General features: G+C 43.8%; 1 protein-coding gene across 5 annotated transcripts in view; it reads left to right on the plus strand.

The window, feature by feature from the left end:
• MAPK10 (mitogen-activated protein kinase 10) overlaps positions 1 to 27,587 on the plus strand; it is a 794,060-nt gene that overhangs the window by 490,319 nt on the left and 276,154 nt on the right. For all 5 annotated transcript variants that reach the window (XM_069236167.1, XM_069236182.1, XM_069236175.1 and 2 more), the window contains 2 exons: positions 1,017 to 1,146; positions 10,445 to 10,503. In XM_069236167.1, coding sequence (XP_069092268.1) covers positions 1,017 to 1,146; positions 10,445 to 10,503 — 189 coding nt within the window. The remainder of the gene's footprint in view (positions 1 to 1,016; positions 1,147 to 10,444; positions 10,504 to 27,587) is intronic.

The raw sequence follows: 27,587 nt of genomic DNA on the forward strand, positions 1-27,587 counted from the left end.
CCATCAATCATAATATAGGTTTTTGATCATCTAATTTGTGAATTGAACGGAAACCTAGGAAATGTGGTAAATAACCTTTACCTAAATGTGAAATCAATTGAGTCTTTCATTACTATTACATTGTGTGTGGCTGCACAACTGGATGAAAACTTGTTACTGGACAGTCTGCATTGTTTTCAGGTGGCGTTTTATATTAGGATTGAGATGGTCAGCCTACATTATAAATGCTTTAATCACATGGCTTCCTTTTATGCTGCATCAAAACTTAGACGGTATACCCCCCAAGAACTGCAAAGTAAAGTATTTACTTTCTAGCACCAACATTTTTCCCTAGAAAGCAACCCCAAAACTAACCCAAATAGAACTTTGCACTTCTTCACAGAAAGATTCCTATGCAACCATCCATGGTTTGTGGCGCAAAGCTGTATCTACTAACATTGTACACAGGGCTTTTTGCCCAAAAATATGACTCCTCGAGGCAGGCACTAACAAGGAGAACTATTTGAGTTTCCCCTAGCTTTTCCCACATTGGATTCATGCTGCATGGTACAACATACATCCAATGAGTGAAAACATTTACAGTTTACCTAGACATAGTATTTTTGACTCGAAAGGTGCCCCTCCAGTTCAAAACCTATGCTTGCTAACACACACACACACAAACACACACACGTTTATGTGCATGTGGCACTAGGGATCCTAAAAGAGCGCCAGCGCTGGGGAAGAGAGCAGCAGTGCTATGTTTTAGTAGATACGTTGCACTACTTTTTAATAAATCTGCCCCCAGAACGGTGTTGTGCATTAGGGAAACGCTTTAGTCAGTCATTGTTTATTTCCTCTGAGGAGAATGCAACTGAATTTGAACCATGAAAGTGGCGTCCAGTTTGTGAGTCGAAACACATTTTCATAATGTTTACTGCCTTGAGTTTTAATATCACTTTTGAAAATGTAAAACCAGCACAGGTGGTTCTTTCGTGTCTTGTTTCTCCTAACGCTGCTCCTTTTTTCCCCTGCAGTGCTGCGTATGATGCTGTGCTGGACAGAAATGTGGCCATTAAGAAGCTCAGTAGACCATTTCAGAACCAGACACACGCCAAGCGAGCATACAGGGAACTGGTACTCATGAAGTGCGTGAACCACAAAAACGTAAGTCCCCGCCTCCACATGTTTCATTTTACGCGCGCTTCCAGAGGACCATAAAATGGCACCGATGCTCTCTTTAACAGCTACAAGCTGTAAGGTACTGTTTGCTTTCATTGCTAGGTGAAATATCCCCTCAGAGTAATCAGGACATACATACGTGACACTCTTGTTGGTGTAAAAGGTCATTTATTTAGAACAGGATTTAAACACAACATTAATTCAAACATTTAACTGTAAATCTTTTAAAGCAGACTTTAACTTTTACAACTCCCTTGCCTTCATTTTCTCCTCAAATATCTCCCTTCAATTTTCCTGCTGTATATGCTCCCCTATTCCGCCCATGCCTTCCCTGCCTGTAGCCTACCCCTCCCCGCTCTGATCCTTCACCTCCTTGTTTTTCCCCCTGGAAGGGTGGACAAGCCCGCACCTGGCTCTCCACCCTCCCCCATCTCCTGCTACCTCTCTCAACTCACTTGTCCTAAATGACTGTTAACCACCCCTACCTGCCCCTACTGCCCTGCCTAACTAAACCCCTCCTCCCCCTGCCTTCCTAAGCTGGGTGGGTGGGTGGTCACTTCCAAAAAAAAACAACCCTCCCTCACTTAAGGCGGCGCGAAGAAGGGCCGACCCGACCCTCCACCCCCCTTATAAACCCTACCCTAATCCCCGCCCCAACTTACCTTCTAACCAATCTGGCGCCTTGCGTGCCACTTCCCCGTCCCGAATCCACCCGCGGAGAGACTAGACTGTGTCTCTCTCTCCACGGGTCCCTTCAGAAACAGCTGGTGTGTCAAAATGTATTGAATTAAGTCCAGTGCAATATAACCTCTGAATTACAACTGCAACATACAGTGATAATGGAGCATTGCGGGATAAGCGGAGCTGGAGCCCTTTAGAAAACAGCATTGCATTAAGCAATAGAAAATTGCACGGGGCTAACGACAACTCAGCCTTGTGGGATACGTTTAAAGCTGTTCAAGGGGGTTTGTGATTTTCTGGGAACAGTACTGTAATCTCTAATAAATTACTTGCTGCAAACAGGATTACCAGAGAGATGAACAAAATTTACTCGGAATGTGTTCCAAAAGAGAAAGAGCAAGCCCTGGACTAATAACTAAAGCATGCCCAGCAATTGTTCGGTGGTAGAGAAAAGAAAATAATTTCTTACGTATGAAAGGATTCTAGCATATCTTGAAAATAGAGGACTACAAAAATTAAACAAGGCCATATTTCACTGAAAGTGAAAATGGTGATATTTTTCTCACTGATGAAGGACCCAATTCACCAAGTTTTTGCACATATAGATATTCATCTTATTTGAATAAATCAATGCCTTTGGAAGAGCAACATCCCGTTCCTGATTCAAAGAATGAAGATTGCAGAACTGTATAAAAACAAATAAGTCTTCCAAGTACACAGCTTCTTCCAGAATGGTGGACATTCGGCATTCACTGTTTGGGTTTGGGCAAGGGATGGGTTTGTAGGGTTTCCAGGGAGGTCTTACCTGCAAAATAAGGACAACATGGTTAAATTCAAAAGAGGGAGCGTAGTCATGTACAATTACTATGTGATTAGTAAATGGCAGGAGAAAGTGTATTTCCTGGATTAGAGTGGAAATGGAACAATCTTATAGTTAAAGAGACTAGGGACCGGGTTACCCAAAAGGAAACTGTACTCTATCCCAACAGAGAAGTAAAAAACTTCTAATTTGCCAATTAATATTTGCGTCACATTACCTCACGGTGATTTTTCAAACTGGTTAACATTCTTAATATGTAATCGTTGGTCACTGCGCACTCCCTGAATAAAAACATGTCTCATAGGGCCAGATTTATACTTTTTCACGCAAAACTGCGTTAGCGCAGTTTTGCATGAAATAGTATAGCTCCAGCCAGTGCCATTCCAAGATGACGGGCGTCATATTTATGGAATGGCGCTAGCCGTGCTAATGCCCTGTTAGCGTCCTTGGAAAGAGGCAGAAAAATTGCCTGTAAGCAGTGTAGTGCCATTTTCTGGCGCACAACCCCCATGGACATGGCTCCTCTCTTAGTAAAGACAGGAACCATGATCACCAGCCCAATGGCCACGCCCAGAGGACAGATGTCCTCGGCATGGCCATTGGGGCCAGTGCTGGGCATGGGGCCCTAAGTCAGGGCCCCCGAGCTGGGTAAAATATATAAAAAAATACTTACCAGGACTTATCTGGGATGGGTCCCCCATCCATTGGTGTCATTCTGGTGTGGGTGGGGGTGTCCCTGGGGCCAGGAAAGGGCACCTGTGGGCACTTTCCATGGTCTCTGACCATGGAAATATGCCTACAGGTCCCCTTACGCCTGCCCATACCCAGGCATTAAATAATGGCTTTAAGCAAGCTTAGCACCATTATTTATGGCCCCAATCCCCCGTGCTGGATTTTAGCACAGGGGATAAATATGGCGCAAAGGCCATATCGTCCTTTTCTGGACGGGAATGTCTACCTTGCATCTCATTGACAGAAGGTAGGTTTTCACGTCCAGAAAATGAAGTTAACTCCATAACTTTGGTGCTAGACGTGTCTAGCGCCAAAGTGTAAATATGGAGTTAGCTTTTCGCTGAATTAGCGTAAAAAATTACGTTAATTCAGTGCAAACCGAGTATAAATATGGGCCATAGTTTTTATGTGCTTTTGTGTTTTTTATGTTCACTGATTTCCTGACATCCACAGTCCTTCCTTTTAGGCGATTCTGTTCTTTTATGAAATTCTTCGACAGAAAATAAAACTCACTCTTTCACTCCAAAAAAGCAGTAAAGCAGTAGTCCTACTGCAAATCTACAAATGTCATTCCTTAGCTTTTGTGAATCAAGCCCCAAATATTTAAATGTGAATCGAATAAAGAATGATTGTTGCATATATTTTAGGAAATCCTTCTAAACCCTCAGAAAAGGCAGGCTTAACATAAGTCTTTTAATGTACTTATTAGATGCATGAAAGTGACTTTAGTGCCTTAATTACCAGCTCAAGGGATTTATGATCTTATGTAGAGAGAAACTAAATTGTTTCTCTGTAGAATTCACAATGGAATCCATCGGTCTTCTTACTATTAGCTGGATAGCAAATGATATGGTTAAGAAAATAGCATGAGCTAATACATTTTTAAACTAAATGAAGTAGATTGACAAACTGGATCAGAATTTGATCCAATATTTTTTTTTTATTTGGGGCGTAATCGTACTTCAATCTCAGTCATCTAGCTTTACATTTCATTTAATTTCTTCTCTTATATTTTTTGTAATTCTTGCATTGGGAGACTGGTGCGAGTAGAAAATGTCATGTAGACGATTAACCAAATACATTAATCAGGTATATTACCTAATGTTTGTACCCGTGGGTATACTGCCAGCACAATTATTATGCAGCTGGCTACACTGTACATCGAACAGGTAACTCATGTAACTGACAAAACGCTATTTGCATAATACACCAACGTTTCATGAAAACCACTCGTAGGAAAAGGTTTGAAACTGACAATCAGCAGAAGATGCATTTATTGCCACACTGGTAGTAATAACACCTACCATTTTTTAATACATCCACATGTGGTCATTGACTGTAGAAGTAATTGATCAATCCTAGATATCCTTCAATTGTGCTAAGTAATTTGTCTTCTTAGACCTTTCCCCATCCTCATATTCCTGCGCAGAAACAGAAGCATAAATTGCACAGATATGTACCAGAAAAGGTCATGTTAGAGGTTGTCTAGTACCAATTGGGTAAACAGTTGGGCACATGTTTTAACAAGCACCATGAAGAGTTGTTGCAGGATTCATAGAAATTCCATTGCTATAGTGGTCACTGCCACATGCAGCAAACAGTTTTTGTTAACAGGGTATCTTTAGCACCTTAAGTACAAAACATGTTCTTCAGATGTATTTTCTTAAAGGGAAAAATGCTCTGTTCATTTGACTAGAAGCCAAATTTGCACAGTGACAAAGGGCAAGGGATGCAATGGGATCTCTGGTGAGAAACATCTCAGATTGACCTTTGTATTACTCTTAGGAAAAAACATTCTTCAACATTTTATATTTAGGATTTTACCTTAAAGAACATACTGCACATTTTCAATGTAAATTCTTGAGTGCGCTCCAGCTTTGAGGGATTCATAGGACTGCCCAGTCCTTGAAAGGGTGAAATGATTAGTGTCTGAAAGCCTCGAGCCATTTGGGCTTTTTGCAGACTGAATTATCAGTATTGAGTATTGATTTGCACTTTCCTCAAAGCAATGAGTCAAGAAAGGATTTGAAAGGCTGCCACTATGTGGTCCAACAGTTTTAACAATTCCCTGTTGTTGTTTCAGTAATGATGATTCAGTAGGGAAGTCAGGAAAAGGAGCTGTGCAGACAAGCTATTGAAGAACAACACAAATAATAATTATGGGAAAGCCCTTATCAAGTACTGTTCTAACTGCACCTGTATGGTCAAAAGGGAACTCATAGAATTTTTGCTCTAGTAGCAGACATCTACCAAGTCACGAGCCATCTCTAATCATCTCACCTACTTCCTACTAATTTGATCAACCACAAGGGCACTAGATTAATTGCATGGAAGACTGTTGAGAGCACAAGACTAATCTCAATTACCAACAATACCTACTGAATTAACCACCAACCTTGGATTCTGAAGCAGTGTGCTGCCCGACATAAAGAGCATCAATGCCTCATCAGGGAAGCAAGTGCTATATAAATGCACTTACAATGGCAATTACCAAATATTGCTACCACAGACCAACTGCCTAGAAGTTTTGAATAACTAAGAAATATGCTCCCACTTCCCTCAACCAGAGGAATGTAAATCAACAAAAACTCCCTTCTGATTTCACATCCACCTACAGCTCCTCACTAGTCAAAGGCCTGGTCAAAATGTCCCCCTTTCCACCAAAAAGCATCCTCTATGATGGCAGGAGTTCAGCAGAATTACCTGCTTCACCAGGAACGAGCACAGTGGAGACAATCAAAGATCTACTATGGAGGGTGAATTCAGCCAATTGCTCCATCCCACATCTTTAATAGAAATAAATTATGATAGTGATCGCAGTAAGGGTTAAACACACTGTAGAATCACCCCAAATACCCAATGTGATATGGCCCATGAGAAGCCCTCACTGGAGTTTGCAATTTACTGGAGGCATTCTTCTAAGATTTGTGGCTCGCAATTACTCTGATTGCCTTTTGGGTAGGTGCAACTACTGAAGGTGACAGTCTGCATTCCTGGTTTCGTGCTCCAGTTCAAAGTTCAAAGCGTCCCTCTAGGGGTCATTCACAATGGGTGTCTGATTCCAAGTAATAAGGGTCAGGGTCAAAGGTGATGCCCAAACCCTAGAGGGAAATATCTGGAAGGCTTTTTCTGATATTTCAAGTTTAATATTGTTCATAAGAATCCATCCTTGAACGGATGGTCCATGAAATCACATCACTTTGTCGGAAATTTTCTAAAGGCCTTTATCACATTTCTGGAGTAGCCCAACACCAAGTGACTCCTCCATTGTAGCGGAATTCACAGCCTTTAAAATCAAAAACCTGCTGATAAAGTCTTGACAATGTCATGCAGGTGGGCAGTTGATCTGATTGAACTGTTCAACAGGTTGTGTGCCTGGCCAGCCAGACCCTCAATACAAATCACGGTGCAGTGTTTAAGGTGTGTCACTGATCCCCACTGTTGAGTCATTAAAACATGTATGAGAAGGTGCATATGCATTGAAGGCTAGATGGAAAACTCAGGGACATATTTACAAGTCCCTAGCGCCACCTTGCACCACCCTAGCGTCATTTTTTTAATGCTAAGGCGGCATAGTGGAGGCCTTTCTCCCGCGCCGTATTTACAAAGCATGAATTGCACTACTTTGCAACCCCTTGTGCCACATTATGCCTGCACCAGGCATAATGTATGCAAGGCGGGGTGTCCCGAAAAATGGTGCAGTGAGATTTACATTTCACTGCACCATTTTTTCTGTAATTTTTAATGCCTGCTCTGAGCAGGAGCGATGCAAGAAAAGTAGCACATCTGGACTGATGCACCACTTTCTTGTAAATATGCCCCTATGAGTGTAAAAGTTGGGGGGTAAACGAGAAGGAGAGACAAGGGAAACTATAAATGAAGGGAATCATTTACTAGGCCTGTAGCACTGGGTGGCGCAGCAAGTACCTTGCTGTGCTGCCCTGCGCCACTGTGAAAGGACAGAAATGCACTGTATCTACAAGATATGGCACATTTCAGTCTTCTTCCCCTGCGCTGGTGTACAAATTGCTGCCAAGTGCCAATGCAGGCACCCTTGCACCATGGTGCAAGGGTGCCTGCGTTGTGGTGATGATTGTTTTTGTGCAAGAAGGGACACATTCCTGCACAAAAAAAAACGCATGAGGTGTTTTCCTCTTTCTATGTGTGCTACAGAATGCAGCACACATAGAAAGAGGAAAAACATGGGCCATTTCTATGCCACCCCTGGAGTGGCATAGGAATTTGATGCATTCCCAGACTTGTAAATCTGGGAAAGTGTCAGATTCCTTGGAGTTCCATGGATGTTGTGTGGGAACACCCCAAGCAACAGCCATGGAACGCCCTTTTCATGCAGTGTTAGGCATCAAAGGGGTCCATATTTACAAGGCCATGAAAAGTCATGCAAAATGGCCTTATAAATATGTGCTGGCACACTGACTTAAAATAATGATGGTCTGGTGGCTCAGTGTGCCACAAGGGCCTTGTAAATGAGCCCTTGAGTTGGGAAGACTGACATACAGATCAATAAGGAGCCCGTCTCCACAAACTTTCTATAAGACCCACTTGCTACCCCTTTATAGTGTAGGGCACAGATCTATTGGACCTAAGAAAAGAGCCCAGTCATACAGTGCAGGTCAGATTAAGGGATTCAATTTCAATTTGTTCGTAAACTACTTCTGACCGTTAGACTCATGATGGTGGACAAGAAAAAGCTAGCTTACTTAGATAATTTTAGGAAATCTGTAACCACACTCATCAGCTCATGTGCACATGCATGAACCTACACCGACAAGCATAATTAGCCCTCTCTTTTATGTAATTACTGTGGTGGGTACTGTGCCTTACATGGGAATCAGAGAGGTGTCCATCTCCACCCTGAACTAATACATGACAAACAATTGTAGGAAAGTCCTCCACCTCCTAGATGATTATTGGGCAAGGGAAATGCAGGACAAAATCTAGAAATGCCTAAGTATTGGAGTTATTGAAAAACAATTACAAGTTTTATATTGTGCCTCAGGATGCCCAGAATAATTATCATTACCTGAAAACTCCGAACCATAGTTTTACAGTGGGTAATCAAATAAATGAAAATAGATTAATCAATATGGCAAAGTAACATGAACAGTAAGAAATGCAAGTAGGATAGGAAGTGTATTTGGAATAGAGGTAACGCTCAGACAGTACATCTTTTCTCAACTGTTTAAGAGACTGAATGATATAATTCTGAAACAGTTTTTGTATCGCTGCCTGATCATACCGAGTTCCAACAGTGAACTAGACACTCAGAAACATATGAAATAAAGGGCCACATTTATTAATCAGCTCTGCAGTTGCAAATGCTCCAATCTAGCACTTGAGGCTGTAAAAATGCTTTTGCAGATGTACAAGTCCCATATTAGGAGTCGGATAGAACTACATCACACAACATGCCTTGTTTCTTTATACACCTAGGATCCAGAACAAAGTCCCTGTATCCATTTGGTCTACCTCAACTCTGGCCCAATTTGGAAAGAGCTAAAGGTTCACCTATTTAAAGAACACTACATTATGATGTGACACTCCACAACCAGTTACACCTTCTATTGCTTTTACTGTGTTTTTGAGTTTGACACTGACCATGATCCAATATCTTTCAACTGGGTTTGTGCTTTGTAAATACCACATGTCCTATTTCTCAAACTTGTGTGAAAGTATTATGTTCTGGGTATTTTTGTTCTTTTACCACGGTTTCCTCCGTCATTTAAACATATATAATTCTTCAAAACCAGTAGGAAAACAGAAATCAAATCAGACTTTGCAAGGCATGACATTCTGGGCACCAGCACCAAATAGGTCACAGCAGCCATAAAGGAAATCCTAATGAACCTGTCAAGTTTAAATATGCTTAGAACACAATCAAAGAACTGACCATCCAATGTTTCTGGATGGGAATTTGGTGTGTGGTTCTAAAATAGGAAGAACACAGTTCCTTTCATGGTAGCAACCCAAGCCTGATTAAGAGTGTGGTGAATAAGTACTCCATCGCAAACATGATGGATATCCAGTCTGCCTGATTACAAGTGCCATAAGCTATAATGGACTTATAATATATCAGACGGGAACATCCGTTAAATTTGTGATGGAGTAACCCATCCGCAAAACTCTAAATCAGGCCCCTACTCTGGGCAACAGATTCTTGTCACTTCCGGGGAAATGATCTACAAGATTAAACTAAAAATCTAGTTCAAGGGATGAGACCCTTCTTCAAAAGGCATCTTCGATTGGAGGATGTATTTCAGTTCGTTGAACTTATTGATTTGTGTCAATAATTAATAACTGAAAGCCAGCAGGGGTATATAGTTGCATATTATTGATGCAAACAGTAATGTTTTCTCATTCATTTCTGCTATAGTGAGAGCTGCTGTTAGCTGTGATTCTTCCTTCCCCTTTTAGTTGTATAGCCTAGGTTTCTACATTTCAGTGAATGTATGGTGTTAGTGGCTGTTCTGCTTTTATGGCAAGTACACAAAAGAGTCGTTAAGACACAGCCTGATCATAATATTTGACGATAGGAAGCAATGTTTTTCTTTCACATTTGGAATAAGAAATGGAGAGGCTTATTTACCTTGTTTTCACCATCTAGTGTGGAGTACCAGCACAAACATGCTCAGATTGAGGCATGTGGGTGACAGTTAAGCTTGAAGGATGTTGTCACTGTTCAGCCATCCAACCTATTCCTACATGTCTTCCTATCTTAGCAAGGGCACTACACGCTAGCCAACCATAATAATTGCAACAATTTTACAAGTGAATACAACTAGTAACAAACGCACAGCTTATTTTTCTTCAATGCCTCTTAACAGATATTTTTGGTGCACCCTGGTACAAGTCAGAAAAACAATATTAAAGTGTATCTTCACTGTGCAACCAACTAAGGTATTTTTTAAATACTATGAGAATCCATATTTCACCTTGTAATGAGGTTGTGATTGCTCATATGTACCTTCTTTCAGACTCACGTTTGTTTTTAATTCCCCCTCTCTCTTTTTCTCCATTTTACTCATATAGATCATCAGTTTACTAAATGTCTTCACACCACAGAAGTCTCTCGAGGAGTTTCAAGATGTGTGAGTAACGTACAATAATTGAGCATCAAATTTCTCTCATACTGTAAGAAAGTAGGTGATTATTTACTCCTGATAAATGGGGTGCACAGTGACACTTTGTCTGCCAATTTGGGGAAGGCCAATCTTCTATGACTGAGTTATAATTCATTTGCTGCCAGTGTACTAAAATGTGCTTCAGAATGAAGACACTGGAAACAGATATTTTTTGCAATGATCTCTTCTTTGAGGAAATCAGGGTATGAAATGTAGAGTTGAGCAACATTTGGAGAACAGTTTAATGCACATTGTGCTGCTGGTTCGTCAAAGGGTAGGCATAAGGTGAATTCTGGTGCCTAAATCCATTCTGAGAGCTAATCATGTTTGCAATTTTTTAATGTAAACCTATCAGTGGAGGGGAAAGTTATGCTTCCCATAGCTACAAGGAAGTGTAAACTTAAATGGGAAGGTGGTACATGATCATGTGCTGTAGTCGGGGGATAATGGGGGAATTCCTGTTTCCGGCCAAAGGGCTGGAGGAGCTTTGAGTATAATTGTTGTTCATTTATAATGTGGTTCTTCACGAACTGGTGTTTCTTGATAATCGGAGGAGTGTTGCAAAGCAGGAGTGTGGGAGGATGTTATCCTAACTAGATATTCAGTTAATAGTGCTTATAGAGGCAAACTTTGGACCTTGGTTGTCTCTTTTTACACTTCTTGGTTTAATTTCTGGGAATGTCAGGTCATTCTGTTACCTTACTGCTAGACATGATTCGTTTTTTTGGACAGTGGCATGTTTTTTTGAGTGGATATGTTGTAGTCATAGTTTGAGCCCTTTGGCGTGTAGAGCAGCAGCATGTTAGGACCCAATGTAGGGGAGACAGGTAGGCTGGAAAAAAAAGATTAGCACGATCTCGGTGAAAGAGGACTCAGACTTGAAGGTTTCTTCTGAAATCTGCTTGAAAAAGGTTGGTTTTGTTTTTCTGAAGCAGTGGGACCAGCACCAGGCAGTTTACACGATTTTATAAGTTTACATCTCGAAGGAGAGGTCGATGTTATAGATGAACTTGGGTATTATTGTATTCAATATATTAATCAAAAATGTTACATGCCAAAAAGTCATTCATGGATCCGAGTCTGTCCATTTCAGTTTACGATGAAAAGGACTTTAGTTAAGAACTGAGGACCATATTTATACATTTTTAGCGCCGCATTTGCGTCTTTTTTTGATGCAAAAACGGCGCAAACTTACAAAATACAATTGCGCCGATTTTGCGTCAAAAAACGACGCAAATGCGGAGCTAAAAAAGTATAAATATGGGCCTGAATGTTTGACATTCAGCACTGCACAATAACAAAGAGGGTCTAGAGCCCTGTAAGGTCATTAGCAAATGAAACATTTAGTTAGAGTTGTATTTTATAAGGACATTTATAGCTCTGGATCCTGTAATCAGCAAATAGGTTTCCAAAAGGCTCTATAGAGGTTAAATATGATGCTATAATTTATGTTGTTACAAAGATGAAAAGGAAGTTTGGCTAGACTCAGCTATTTCTGTTGCAAAGCAGGTGGATCAAGCTGTCACCTCACATTACCATCTGAATCTGTTGAGGCGCATCCACGCTCTTCTTTGAGGCACAGTAGGTCCTCTGTAAGATAGTGTACCTTTTTGCATGTCCCTCCTTTTTTCTGACAGGATGCTTTGGTATATTTGAGTCTGGACACTTGGGGCTTTCTATAACTCTTAAACATGGTAACACATGATTAATTTCAATTTTAGCTTACTTTGAGTATTTCCTAATTTGCCCATTAGTAGTTCCTTGGAGCCTATAAGGTCTGGGGACATAATTTTAAAACGAAATTAGCTTGTCTCTGTAGTAAATGTGTTTATAAGTGCTCTATGCTGCACACTAGGTAAAATCAAACTTTTATCATAGCCTTTTTTTAAGATTAAGCACCACTTTGTGTAAGATGAATTGGGGAAAGACTAGAAAGGTCAACTCTGCAGCATTGTAATGTTTTCAAAAATCTTATTCAATGGTCAGCATAGGTTTTGGGTGGTATGGGCTAAAGATGGTTAGTACAAAAATTGGGTATCTCTGCCTCAAGCCTCATGAAGGTGGTCTTCAGTCTCTCTTCTCAACAGTGACCAGCTTTAGTTAAAGGCTTCAGTGACTAGCAGGAAACAACAGCGGTTCTTTTGGAACAGATGATCTGCTGGCAGGATGAGACTAACATCCATCAATTGTTACCTAGGCATGTGAACTGGAATCATAGATGATTTAGAGCGCCACTGAGTAACCCTGATAGTTAGTGTATTTACTCTAATTAGAGGACTGGTGTGAGCATGCATTTGAAGCTAGCCTTCCCCTTAGCCAGGCTAGCCCCAACCACTGCAAGGCAAGGCCTTTGATCAGAACCAGCTTGAAGGGGTTGCTTTCTGAGCCTGAGAAGAGGGTTCTTATTTCAAAAGTGCTGCCCCTGGAAGAGCTGCAAGAACTCCACATAGGCTCCGGGGGATCTGCCGTTCTAGAAGGTCCCCTGTGAGAAAGTAGCCTCTTTCTAGCCTTGTTACCCCCACTTTTGGCCTGTTTGTGAGTGTATGTCAGGGTGTTTTCACTGTCTCACTGGGATCCTGCTAACCAGGGCCCAGTGCTCATAGTGAAAACCCTATGTTTTCAGTATGTTTGTTATGTGTCACTGGGACCCTGCTAGTCAGGACCCCAGTGCTCATAAGTTTGTGACCTATAGGTATGTGTTCCCTGTGTGATGCCTAACTGTCTCACTGAGGCTCTGCTAACCAGAACCTCAGTGGTTATGCTCTCTCTTTACAAATTGTCACTAACAGGCTAGTGACCAATTTTACCAATTTACATTGGCTTACTGGAACACCCTTATAATTCCCTAGTATATGGTACTGAGGTACACAGGGTATTGGGGTTCCAGGTGATCCCTATGGGCTGCAGCATTTCTTTTGCCACCCATAGGGAGCTCTGACAATTCTTACACAGGCCTGCCACTGCAGCCTGAGTGAAATAACGTCCACGTTATTTCACAGCCATTTTACACTGCACTTAAGTAACTTATAAGTCACCTATATGTCTAACCTTTACCTGGTAAAGGTTGGGTGCTAAGTTACTTAGTGTGTGGGCACCCTGGCACTAGCCAAGGTGCCCCCACATTGTTCAGGGCTAATTCCCCGGACTTTGTGAGTGCGGGGACACCATTACATGCGTGCACTACATATAGGTCACTACCTATATGTAGCTTCACAATGGTAACTCCGAATATGGCCATGTAATATGTGTATGATCATGGAATTGCCCCCTCTATACCATCCTGGCATAGTTGGCACAATCCCATGATCCCAGTGGTCTGTAGCACAGACCCTGGTACTGCCAAACTGCCTTTCCCGGGGTTTCACTGCAGCTGCTGCCAACCCCTCAGACAGGCATCTGCCCTCCTGGGGTCCAGCCAGGCCTGGCCCAGGATGGCAGAACAAAGGACTTCCTCTGAGAGAGGGTGTTACACCCTCTCCCTTTGGAAAATGGTGTGAAGGCAGGGGAGGAGTAGCCTCCCCCAGCCTCTGGAAATGCTTTCATGGGCACATTTGGTGCCCATTTCTGCATAAGCCAGTCTACACCGGTTCAGGGACCCCTTAGCCCTGCTCTGGCGCGAAACTGGACAAAGGAAAGGGGAGTGACCACTCCCCTGACCTGTTCCTCCCCTGGGAGGTGCCCAGAGCTCCTCCAGTGTGCTCCAGACCTCTGCCATCTTGGAAACAGAGGTGCTGCTGGCACACTGGACTGCTCTGAGTGGCCAGTGCCATCAGGTGACGTCAGAGACTCTTCCTGATAGGCTCCTTCAGGTGTTGCTAGCCTATCCTCTCTCCTAGGTAGCCAAACCCTCTTTTCTGGCTATTTAGGGTCTCTGTCTCTTGGGATTCCTTAGATAACAAATGCAAGAGCTCATCCGAGTTCCTCTGCATCTCTCTCTTCACCTTCTGCCAAGGAATCGACTGCTGACCGCGCTGGAAGCCTGCAAAACTGCAACATAGTAGCAAAGACGACTACTGCAACTCTGTAACGCTGATCCTGCCGCCTTCTCGACTGTTTTCCTGGTGGTGCATGCTGTGGGGGTAGTCTGCCTCCTCTCTGCACTAGAAGCTCTGAAGAAATCTCCCGTGGGTCGACGGAATCTTCCCCCTGCAACCGCAGGCACCAAAAAGCTGCATTACCGGTCCCTTGGGTCTCCTCTCAGCACGACGAGCGAGGTCCCTCGAATCCAGCAACTGTGTCCAAGTGACCACCACAGTCCAGTGACTCTTCAGTCCAAGTTTGGTGGAGGTAAGTCCTTGCCTCCCCACGCCAGACTGCATTGCTGGGAACAGCGACTTTTGCAGCTACTCCGGCCTCCGTGCACTTCCGGTGGAAATCCTTTGTGCACAGTCCAGCCTGGGTCCACGGCACTCTAACCTGCATTGCACGACCTCCTAAGTTGTTCTCCGGCGACGTGGGACTCCTTTGTGCGACTTCGGGTGAGCACCATTTTACGCATCTTCGTAGTGCCTGTTTGTGGCACTTCTCCGGGTGCTACCTGCTGCTGAGAGGGCTCCTTGTCTTGCTCGACATCCCCTCTGTCTTCTGACGCAATTTGCGACATCCTGGTCCCTCCTGGGCCACAGCAGCGTCCAAAAACCCTTACTGCACGATTTGCAGCTAGCAAGGCTTGTTGGCGGTCTTTCGGCAGGAAAACACTTCTGCACGACTCTCTACGGCGTGAGGGATCCGTCCTCTAAAGGAAAAGTCTCTAGCCCTTGTCGTTCCTGCAGAAACCTAAGCTTCTACAGTCCAGTAGCAGCTTCTTTGCACCCGCAGCTGGCATTTCCTGGGCATCTGCCCATCTCCGACTTGCTTGTGACTTTTGGACTTGGTCCCCTTGTTCCACAGGTACCCTCGACTGGAAATCCATTGTTGTTGCATTGCTGGTTTGTGTCTTTCCTGCAGTATTCCCCTAACACGACTTCTTTGTCCTTTGGGGAACTTTAGTGCACTTTGCACACACTTTTCAGGGTCTTGGGGTGGGCTATTTTTCTAACCCACACTATTTTCTAATAGTCCCAACGACCCTCTACAAGGTCTCATAGGTTTGGGGTCCATTCGTGGTTCGCATTCCACTTTTGGAGTATATGGTTTGTGTTGCCCCTATCCCTATGTGTCCCCATTGCATCCTATTGTAACTATACATTGTTTGCACTGTTTTCTAAGACTATTACTGCATATTTTGGTATTGTGTATATATATCTTGTGTATATTTCCTATCCTCTCACTGAGGGTACACTCTGAGATACTTTGGCATATTGTCATAAAAATAAAGTACCTTTATTTTTAGTATAACGGTGTATTGTGTTTTCTTATGATATTGTGCATATGACACTAAGTGGTACTGTAGGAGCTTCACTCGTCTCCTAGTTCAGCCTAAGCTGCTCTGCTAAGCTACCATTATCTATCAGCCTAAGCTGCTAGACACCCTATACACTAATAAGGGATAACTGGGCCTGGTGCAAGGTGCAAGTACCCCTAGGTACTCACTACAAGCCAGTCCAGCCTCCTACATTGGTTGTGCAGCGGTGGGATAAGTGCTTTGAGACTACTTACCACTCTTGTCATTGTACTTTTCATAAGAGAAAAATATACAAAACAAGTTCAGTGTATATACACATAATCAAAAAGTTTTGCATTTCCTCTTTTCACTCTTTTCTAAGTGCTGAAAAGTACTTCTAACTTTCTAAAAAGTTCTAAAAAGTTTTAAAAGTTTTTTTTTCCAGTCTTTCTAAAAGCTCTGACAAACTTTTTTCTCTTTTTCTATCACTTTAACTCTCTCTAAAAATGTCTGGCACAGGCCAAAACTTTGATCTGTCCAAACTTGCATATGATCACCTTAGCTGGAAGGGAGCAAGGAGTCTCTGCATAGAGAGAGGTTTGAGTGTAGGGAAGAATCCTTCCTTGGAATTGTTACTTAACATGCTTAGAGAACAAGATAAGGCTAAAAGTGCCCCATCTGTTGAAAAAGTAGCTAATGGTTCCCAATCTGATCCAGGGACTCCCCCAGGAAAAGATTCAGGAAAGAAACTTTCAAGCCTGCCCATTACTAGACAGTCTAGCATAGTTGGTACTGAGGTGGAGTCACATCATACAGATGGTGTGCTCTCACATTACACTGTCAGCCAAGCTGTTAGGGTGCCCTCTGTAAGGGACAGGTCTCCTTCTGTCCATTCTCATCATACTTCTGTGTCTAGAAATGTCCCTCCCACCAACCCTGATGACAGAATGTTAGAAAGGGAACTCAATAAGTTGAGGGTGGAACAAACCAGACTGAAGCTTAAAAAGCAACAGCTGGATTTGGATAGACAGTCTTTAGAACTAGAGAAGGAAAGACAGAAGATGGGTTTAGAAACCCATGGTGGCAGCAGCAGTATTCCCCATAGTCATCCTGCAAAAGAGCATGATTCCAGGAATCTGCACAAGATAGTTCCCCCTTATAAGGAGGGGGATGACATTAACAAGTGGTTTGCTGCACTTGAGAGGGCCTGTGCTGTACAGGATGTCCCTCAAAGGCAGTGGGCTGCTATCCTATGGCTATCATTTAGTGGAAAAGGTAGGGATAGGCTCCTTACTGTGAAAGAAAATGAAGCTAATGATTACAAAGTTCTTAAGAATGCACTCCTGGATGGTTATGGCTTAACCACTGAACAATACAGGATAAAGTTCAGAGAGACCAAAAAGGAGTCTTCTCAAGACTGGGTTGATTTCATTGACCATTCAGTGAAGGCCTTGGAGGGGTGGTTACATGGCAGTAAAGTTACTGATTATGACAGCCTGTATAACTTGATCCTGAGAGAGCATATTCTTAATAATTGTGTGTCTGATTTGTTGCACCAGTACCTGGTGGACTCTGATCTGACCTCTCCCCAAGAATTGGGAAAGAAGGCAGACAAATGGGTCAGAACAAGGGTGAACAGAAAAGTTCATACAGGGGGTGACAAAGAGAACAATAAGAAGAAAGATGGTGAAAGATCTCAAGATAAGCATGGGGATAAGGGTAAAACCAAAGATCCCACTTCAAATCTTAAACACTCTTCAGGGGGTGGGGATAAAACAAATTCTTCTTCTTCTCAACCCACACACATTAAAAAGCCTTGGTGCTTTGTGTGTAAAAACAGAGGCCATAGGCCAGGGGATAAGTCCTGTCCAGGGAAACCCCCTGAGCCTACCACCACTAATACATCAAGCTCTAGTGCCCCTAGCAGTAGTGGTACTAGTGGTGGGACTGCTGGCAACAGTCAAGTTAAGGGTGTAGTTGGGTTCACTTATAGGTCCATAATAGAAACTGGGGTAGTCAGTCCCAAGACAGTTTCTGTCACACCTAGTGGCATTGGCCTTGCCACACTGGCTGCTTGTCCCCTTACAATGGATAAGTACAGGCAGACAGTTTCAATAAATGGTGTTGAGGCCTTGGCCTACAGGGACACAGGTGCCAGTATCACTTTGGTGACTGAAAACCTAGTGGCTCCTGAACAACACATCATTGGACAACAGTATAAAATTATTGATGTCCATAACTCCACTAAGTTTCTTCCCTTAACTAAAATTCATTTTAGTTGGGGTGGAGTTACTGGCCCTAAGCAGGTGGTGGTATCACCTAGCTTACCTGTAGACTGTCTCTTAGGTAATGACCTAGAGGCCTCAGGTTGGGCTGATGTAGAGTTTTATGCCCATGCAGCCATGCTGGGCATCCCAGAGGAATTGTTCCCTCTCATTTCTACTGAAATGAAAAAGCAAAGGAGAGAAGGCCTGAAAACTCAGGATCCCTCTCCATCAACAGGTAAAAGGGTATCACAGTATCCCCTAACCACCCTGCCATTCAGAATACCATTCCTGTGGTGGGAGAAACCTCTCCTGGGGTGGCACCTGTTCCAAGGGAATCATCAGTTGGCAAAACTGTACGCCCTGAGGTAGAAGTACCTCTCTGTGGGATAACTAACATTGGTGAGAAAAAGAGCACCATTTTAGTTAATATGGAGCATCCCTCCAACCCTCCCAGAGAAACTTTAGTGCAAAAAATCTGCACTGCCTCACAACACTTAGGACAGCATCCCTGCCCTAGTGTGGAGCTCATAGGACAGCATCCCTGCCCTGCTCCAACTCAAGAGAAACAGCATCCCTGTTCTCTCTTCCAGCCATATGGACAAAGTTTTTGCCCAGCTATGGCTTTTCTGAGACAGCATCCCTGTCTGGCATTTCCATCACTACAAATAGGTTCAGTGGACAATTCCCACTGCTCTAAACTAAAACTTACTGATAGAAACTCTGAAAATACATCTTCACATTGTTGCTTAGCTAAAAAACTTCAAACAGGGTGGTTAACATCCCCACAGGGAAGTAATCATATAGTGGATGATAAAGGGAGTAACCAGTCTATTGCAGAGCTACTTTCTACTTATCACCACTTAGACAATAAAGTCTCAACTGGCCAAGGTTAGCCTTATTGTCCTTCGTTTGGGGGGGGGTTGTGTGAGAAAGTAGCCTCTTTATAGCCTTGTTACCCCCACTTTTGGCCTGTTTGTGAGGTATGTCAGGGTGTTTTCACTGTCTCACTGGGATCCTGCTAACCAGGGCCCAGTGCTCATAGTGAAAACCCTATGTTTTCAGTATGTTTGTTATGTGTCACTGGGACCCTGCTAGTCAGGACCCCAGTGCTCATAAGTTTGTGACCTATAGGTATGTGTTCCCTGTGTGATGCCTAACTGTCTCACTGAGGCTCTGCTAACCAGAGCCTCAGTGGTTATGCTCTCTCTTTACAAATTGTCACTAACAGGCTAGTGACCAATTTTACCAATTTACATTGGCTTACTGGAACACCCTTATAATTCCCTAGTATATGGTACTGAGGTACACAGGGTATTGGGGTTCCAGGAGATCCCTATGGGCTGCAGGATTTCTTTTGCCACCCATAGGGAGCTCTGACAATTCTTACACAGGCCTGCCACTGCAGCCTGAGTGAAATAACGTCCACGTTATTTCACAGCCATTTTACACTGCACTTAAGTAACTTATAAGTCACCTATATGTCTAACCTTTACCTGGTAAAGGTTGGGTGCTAAATTACTTAGTGTGTGGGCACTCTGGCACTAGCCAAGGTGCCCCCACATTGTTCAGGGCCAATTCCCCGGACTTTGTGAGTGCGGGGACACCATTACACGCGTGCACTACATATAGGTCACTACCTATATGTAGCTTCACAATGGTAACTCCGAATATGGCCATGTAATATGTCTATGATCATGGAATTGCCCCCTCTATACCATCCTGGCATAGTTGGCACAATCCCATGATCCCAGTTGTCTGTAGCACAGACCCTGGTACTGCCAAACTGCCTTTCCCGGGGTTTCACTGCAGCTGCTGCTGCTGCCAACCCCTCAGACAGGCATCTGCCCTCCTGGGGTCCAGCCAGGCCTGGCCCAGGATGGCAGAACAAAGGACTTCCTCTGAGAGAGGGTGTTACACCCTCTCCCTTTGGAAAATGGTGTGAAGGCAGGGGAGGAGTAGCCTCCCCCAGCCTCTGGAAATGCTTTCATGGGCACATTTGGTGCCCATTTCTGCATAAGCCAGTCTACACCGGCTCAGGGACCCCTTAGCCCTGCTCTGGCACGAAACTGGACAAAGGAAAGGGGAGTGACCACTCCCCTGACCTGTACCTCCCCTGGGAGGTGCCCAGAGCTCCTCCAGTGTGCTCCAGACCTCTGCCATCTTGGAAACAGAGGTGCTGCTGGCACACTGGACTGCTCTGAGTGGCCAGTGCCATCAGGTGACGTCAGAGACTCTTCCTGATAGGCTCCTTCAGGTGTTGCTAGCCTATCCTCTCTCCTAGGTAGCCAAACCCTCTTTTCTGGCTATTTAGGGTCCTGTCTCTTGGGATTCCTTAGATAACGAATGCAAGAGCTCATCCGAGTTCCTCTGCATCTCTCTCTTCACCTTCTGCCAAGGAATCGACTGCTGACCGCGCTGGAAGCCTGCAAAACTGCAACATAGTAGCAAAGATGACTACTGCAACTCTGTAACGCTGATCCTGCCGCCTTCTCGACTGTTTTCCTGGTGGTGCATGCTGTGGGGGTAGTCTGCCTCCTCTCTGCACTAGAAGCTCCAAAGAAATCTCCCGTGGGTCGACGGAATCTTCCCCCTGCAACCGCAGGCACCAAAAAGCTGCATTACCGGTCCCTTGGGTCTCCTCTCAGCACGACGAGCGAGGTCCCTCGAATCCAGCAACTGTGTCCAAGTGACCCCCACAGTCCAGTGACTCTTCAGTCCAAGTTTGGTGGAGGTAAGTCCTTGCCTCCCCACGCCAGACTGCATTGCTGGGAACCGCGACTTTTGCAGCTACTCCGGCCTCTGTGTACTTCCGGTGGAAATCCTTTGTGCACAGTCCAGCCTGGGTCCACGGCACTCTAACCTGCATTGCACGACCTCCTAAGTTGTTCTCCGGCGACGTGGGTCTCCTTTGTGCGACTTCGGGTGAGCACCGTTTCATGCATCCTCGTAGTGCCTGTTTCTGGCACTTCTGCAGGTGCTACCTGCTGCTGAGAGGGCTTTTTGTCTTGCTCGACGTCCCCTCTGTCTCCTGACGCAATTTGCGACATCCTGGTCCCTCCTGGGCCACAGCAGCGTCCAAAAACCCTTACCGCACGATTTGCAGCTAGCAAGGCTTGTTGGCAGTCTTTCGGCGGGAAAACACTTCTGCACGACTCTCTACGGCGTGAGGGATCCGTCCTCCAAAGGGGAAGTCTCTAGCCCTTGTCGTTCCTGCAGAAACCTAAGCTTCTACAGTCCAGTAGCAGCTCCTTTGCACCCGCAGCTGGCATTTCCTGGGCATCTGCCCATCTCCGACTTGCTTGTGACTTTTGGACTTGGTCCCCTTGTTCCACAGGTACCCTCGACCAGAAATCCATTGTTGTTGCATTGCTGGTTTGTGTTTTTCCTGCAGTATTCCCCTAACACGACTTCTTTGTCCTTTGGGGAACTTTAGTGCACTTGCACTCACTTTTCAGGGTCTTGGGGTGGGCTATTTTTTAACCCTCACAATTTTCTAATAGTCCCAGCGACCCTCTACAAGGTCACATAGGTTTGGGGTCCATTCGTGGTTCGCATTCCACTTTTGGAGTATATGGTTTGTGTTGCCCCTATCCCTATGTGTCCCCATTGCATCCTATTGTAACTATACATTGTTTGCACTGTTTTCTAAGACTATTACTGCATATTTTGGTATTGTGTATATATATCTTGTGTATATTTCCTATCCTCTCACTGAGGGTACACTCTGAGATACTTTGGCATATTGTCATAAAAATAAAGTACCTTTATTTTTAGTATAACGGTGTATTGTGTTTTCTTATGATATTGTGCATATGACACTAAGTGGTACTGTAGGAGCTTCACTCGTCTCCTAGTTCAGCCTAAGCTGCTCTGCTAAGCTACCATTATCTATCAGCCTATGCTGCTAGACACCCTATACACTAATAAGGGATAACTGGGCCTGGTGCAAGGTGCAAGTACCCCTAGGTACTCACTACAAGCCAGTCCAGCCTCCTACATCCCCAATATAAGGTTTTCTGGGATTGAGATAAAGTTATAGTAAGCACAGCAAAAGAGTGTTAACCAAGTGTGGAAAGCATCTTAGGATGGTCTTATTTCTTATAATTCATCATTAGCCATTGTCCACTTTAAGAAAGGTTTTAGGCTCGTAGCAGAAAGTAAGAGGAAGAAACTACTGCCTTTGTCAGACTGTGTAGAAGACTATAGCCTGGTCTGCTTTCAATTTGCAAGTAAAAGAAAAAGCAACTGACCACTGGAAACTGGGACCTGTACTGTCACACTGGCTAAAGAACATACAGAATATTTATAGCAATACAAGCAGACCTGCAGCAGAATGTTACCTGTGCTGGAGCTCGATCTGAAGAAAGTGCTGGCTCTGGTTGCTATCTCTTCCCTGCTATCAGGAAGCTGTTCCTGTTAGTTTGAGGACCCATGTCTTGTGTGATGTCATCAACATCCCCAGCTTATAAGAAATACGACTTTCCATTATGTGCCTTATACCCATTCAGCTCATGTGAAGTGTAACTTGAAACTGACAGCATGAAGTGATCTTGGCTAAGAGGACGGTTTCAGCGCTGATGTCACACATGTTAGTAGGTTTTCCATTTTTGAACTCACTTTTTATATCCTGGTACTTGAAGTTGTGTCTTTTGCATTCCAAATATAGAGCTGCAAGTCTTAGAATGCAAATAGAATAGCGCTTCTTTTTCAATATACTGCAGGAGGCTTGGGATTTCTTGGAAGGGAATGAAGAGAGGATCTGAAGGTCAAATGTGAAGAGGCTAAGAGCGAAAATAAAGGAAAAGAAAATTGACAAAGCAGAAAAATCAAAGAGGAAGAGTCATTAGACGGACCTCACAGAGTTGGAACAAAGGGCAAATGGATGCTTGGGTGACAGAACTGTCAAAGTGAGTGTAGATGGCGAGGATCTAGGAGATGAGAGTGTCAGGAACTATGAAGAGGCTGCCGTAAGCAGTGCAAAGTGTGATAAAGAGTGTGGGGAGACCTGAAAGAATTAGTAATAGTGGATAGCAAGGATAATTTTTAAAGGATTAGCAGGATGAAGAGCGTTGAAGTATGCGTTGGGGAACAAAGCCGGCTTTGGGCCTGTTTAGCACATTTTCCTTTTCTGCATGGTCACCCCTGAATGTTTGCCGTTTCATGGGCCCTATTTCTTACAGGTATTTGGACTGCGAGCACTGCCGCACTGTTGTTCAGTGCCATAGTGTGTGTACTTTGATTCTAAAATGGTGATATTACATTGATTTCACCCAATTGGCCTGTATAACTTCCTGTAAGACCGCAGTGGATGGTGCAAAACATGGACCAATGGCATAGGATTAAGGGGCATATTTATAAGCCCCTTGCACCTCTTAGCGCCGCTGTGGAGTCATTTTTTTATGACATGGCGGTGCTAAACATGCCCTCAACCTGCCCGTATTTACAAAGCAGTGCAATGGTACCATTGCTCAACCTTGTAAAACCTTGCAGCAGATTATACCTGTGGCAGGTATAATATATACAATGGAGGTGTTTCCCCAATGGGGGATACATAAAAATGGCACAGTGAAATCTACTGTGCTATTCTAGCATCATTTTTTAACGCCTGCCTAAGGCAGGCGTCAAAGTGATGCTAGTGCTATATCCAATGGGCTGGACTAGTGCCAACATTTTTGCTGCTATTCCAGCAAAGTGCCACATCTGCGCCCAAACAATTGGTGCAGTTGTGCAAACAAGTGCAATGGTGCGCTGTATTGTAAATAAGCTCTACGATGGTGTCATTAGACGGGTGCAAGGCAGCGCAAGGAAACTGGTGCATCAGTGCAGATGTGTCAGTTCCATGTAAATATGCCCCTAAGGGGCAAAATTATATTCTGTTTGCTCCAGATTTGCATCATTTTATTTTACGCAAATACAGCACAAACTAAACTCCATATTTTTTATTTTGACCCCAGACCCGTCTAGCGTCAAAATATAGGAGTTAATGTCATTTTTTCACCGTGGAAACCTACCTTGCATTAATGAGAAGCAAGGTAGGCGTTCTCGGGCAAGAAATGACTCTAAGGCTTTTGCGCCTTATTTATCCTCTCATGCAAAAAATGATGCACAGGAAAAGGAGGGCTTTAAATAATGGTGCTTAGCCCGTTTAGTGCCATTATTTAACACCTGGGTAAGGGCATACGTTAGGGGACCTGTGGGCTCATTTCCATGGTCAGAGACCATGGAAGCTGTCCACAGGTGCCCTTCCCTACACCCAAGGACAATCAAGGATGGGGGGACCCATCCAAGGTAGGTCCTGGTAAGTATTTCTATTTTTTTTAAATGCCATAGGGGAGCCTAACTTGCGCCCCCCCCCAACAGGGCAATGTGCTCAATGGCCGTGCCCAGGGGACAGAAGTGCCCTGGGCCATGGCCACTGGGCAGGGGGGCATGACTCCTGTCTTTACTAAGAAATGAGTCATGTCCATGGGGGTTGTGCATCAGAAAATGATGCTAGTCAGGTTAGAGTCAATATTTTTGAGGCTAACCTGACTATCGTTATTCTTTGCCGCACAACCCCCAGTCTTCCCTATGCCTCCCTGCCCAGTTAGCATAATTTCTTTTGACGCTGACCGACCTTAGCGCCGGCTAGCATCATTCCTTAAATATGACGCCCGGATGGTGTCTAGGAATAGCGGTAGACCGCGGTAAGCTTTTTGACGCACACTTGCGCTAGCACAGGTTTGCGTCAAAAAGTATAAATCAGGGCCTAAATGTCTTATATGGCGAGCTCTGTGTGCATTAAGGGTGGGTGTAACTGGCTTAATTTTTTCTAGTATATTACTCGTAAGCACTGCAAAATTACTCATAATTATGTGTAATTGTGGGAGAAGCATAAGCGTCTCTACATCTAAACAGTGTACTCTATATCTAAACAGTGTACCCTCACAGTGACTAAAGGTCTAAAAGCTGTTCCACAGTGTATTCCCCCTACTTTTCCACATTACAGGCCTATGTGTGTTTAAAACCAGCTATGCCATTCATCAGACCTCCAAAGTTAGAATATACATCCTTGGCTGGATGACTGAAAAGGCAGGAGGAATTAACTATTTGGGGTGGACAATACCGTTGGCAGAACAAAGGAAAGCCATAGCACTACCACTTGTGACCTGTAGAAGGAAGGAAGGACTTCTCCAATTTATTCTTGGACCTTTCAAGACATCCCACTTCAGTCACAGTGGGGCGATAAAATGAGTTTGGACCTTGCCAGTTCGGACCTTGGTGAGCACAAATAGGGCAGTGGGAATGAGGCGAAGATAGGGCTCCCTGGTGTCAGAAGGGTTCTCTCATATTGAAGCAGTGCCCCTGTGTAAGTTTATTGCAAGGCAAAGAGGGAATTGCAAAGGTAGGTGGTGGACTGCAATCAAATACGATTGGATGGCATAATATCTCCAATCACTGGCTACTGATCAGGAGAAATCTGGCACCTCAACCACCACCTCAGAAGAACATTCCTGTACCTGGGAAGAGTGCACCAGAAAGAGAAGACACCTGAAGAAGACTCTTGACTCCTGCTGGAAGAATCAAACTCACACAAGCACTGCTAACTCCTGCAGGCACTCATGGTCTGGGCCTGCTCTTAAAGGTTCAAGTTGTTGGCTTTTGTTTGGCTCCTTCAGTGATACAAGCAGTAGAAGCATTTCTGATTCCAAGAGGGCCCAGCTGACCATAGAGCGCTGGTCCCTGCAGCAGAGAAGGCTGGAGAGAGACTTGGTGCCTTCAAGCCTGCTGTGGAATAGCTAGGGGACAGAGGGATGACCAGAAGGATAATTTTTAGTAGTTGAAGAATAGCAGAACTTGATCATTTCTAACACTCTGTAAGGACTGATCAAGGTGCTGAGACTTGCCCAGGCAGGCCAAACCCTAAGCTGCCAAGAAATCCAAGTTATTCCAGATCAGAGCATTTTGCTATGATGAAAACTGGTTTGATGGTACCTCACAGTAATAGCATCAGGCCTTGAACATCCCTGCCCAGGTTCTACTTCCATCTTTGCCTTTTGGGACAATTTTGACTTCCAGGAAAGTGACTAAGTCTACATGTAAAACTTTTAACCATTGTGTTTCGGCAAATGTATTCGATTGATGAAGCACCATCAACAACCATCGGATGTGGCTTTGTCCTGTCGGAATCTTTTGGTGTCATAAACAGCACCGTCATCAGGAGTTTAATGATGATGTAATGAACTTCGAGGGACACTTGATGCGCAAAGTCTTGGATATTACCCCACTCTAAGATTTTGGTTTCCATATCAGAGACCAAGTTCGAAGATAAAAGCTTTGACTAGGATAACACACGTGGTGTACCTTACCTCTGTTCTATTATGGTCAGCCTGTAATTGTACCCGGGACCCAGCGATCCACAAACCATTGCTGTCAATGGTGCTGTACTTTTTCTAGGTTCTTTTTGCCCTAAAACTTTAAAAAATCAGATCTCTATTCCTCTTATCCTATTTTAATGATGTTGGTGCCTTTTTTTCTCATTACATTTTTCTCTAAATTTCTAAAATTGTCTGAGAATTTTATTATGTTGTGTTCTTTACTTTAGAATGTTTGGTACTCCTTTACCTTAGCACACACTTCTCTGGGTAGTGCCTGTGCCATAGCTGTCAGGGGTGTAGCAGAGATTCTCTCAGAACAGTGTTTTGACCTACTCAAATTATGTTTACTATCATGGTAGGGGTCACTCCCTCCCAATCTAATAATCCAATTTCTGATAGCCTGCATCTCTAAATGCCTGATACTATAAAACCAATAGGAAGTAAAGGAGTTTCTAGAAGGACAAAGGCAAACTATTGTTTTACATAAGGTTAGCTCATAGGGGTAAAGGTGTTGAGTGAAAGGTTCATCTTAGATGTGAGATGGGGGTGGGAGGTTAAAGAAGACTTTAACAATGAAATGGGGTAACAGAGACAATTGAGGAAAGATCGATAAAGTTAGTGGTGGCAACAGAGGGAAAAAGGGAAAGAATGAAAGAAAAGTGGAAATGAATAGTTATCATTTCAGTGGATGAGAAGTACACCTGTAGTTCATGACTTGGAATGTTAATGGAATTTTGGACAAAATAGAATATTGATGATAATTTTGTTAATCAAAAGACAACATAAAAAAACAGCTTTGTGCTCTTATGGTAAATGTATTTTATAAGAGACAATTGCAGATTTGTTGGCAGGACCCTCCACAGACAGCTAGTTCCATAAGGATTCCCATCAGGATCAAGATAAAGGGTTGCTCCCCTTTCAAAGAAAAAAAAACATGAACAGACTGTTTAGGAGGACAGTCACCGGGGGATGTATATTGGACAGGACAGTTAAACATGAATATCAGGCATTCATTCACTTAGGTGTTTCTGTAAACTTGTGGACATTGATTGTAGGTGACTCAGTGAGACATTTATTAGCTATAGGGGACGCCAGTGCAGTGTT

The sequence above is a fragment of the Pleurodeles waltl genome, chromosome 1_2 (assembly GCF_031143425.1).
Source record: "Pleurodeles waltl isolate 20211129_DDA chromosome 1_2, aPleWal1.hap1.20221129, whole genome shotgun sequence".
Taxonomy (NCBI): Eukaryota; Metazoa; Chordata; class Amphibia; order Caudata; family Salamandridae; genus Pleurodeles; species Pleurodeles waltl.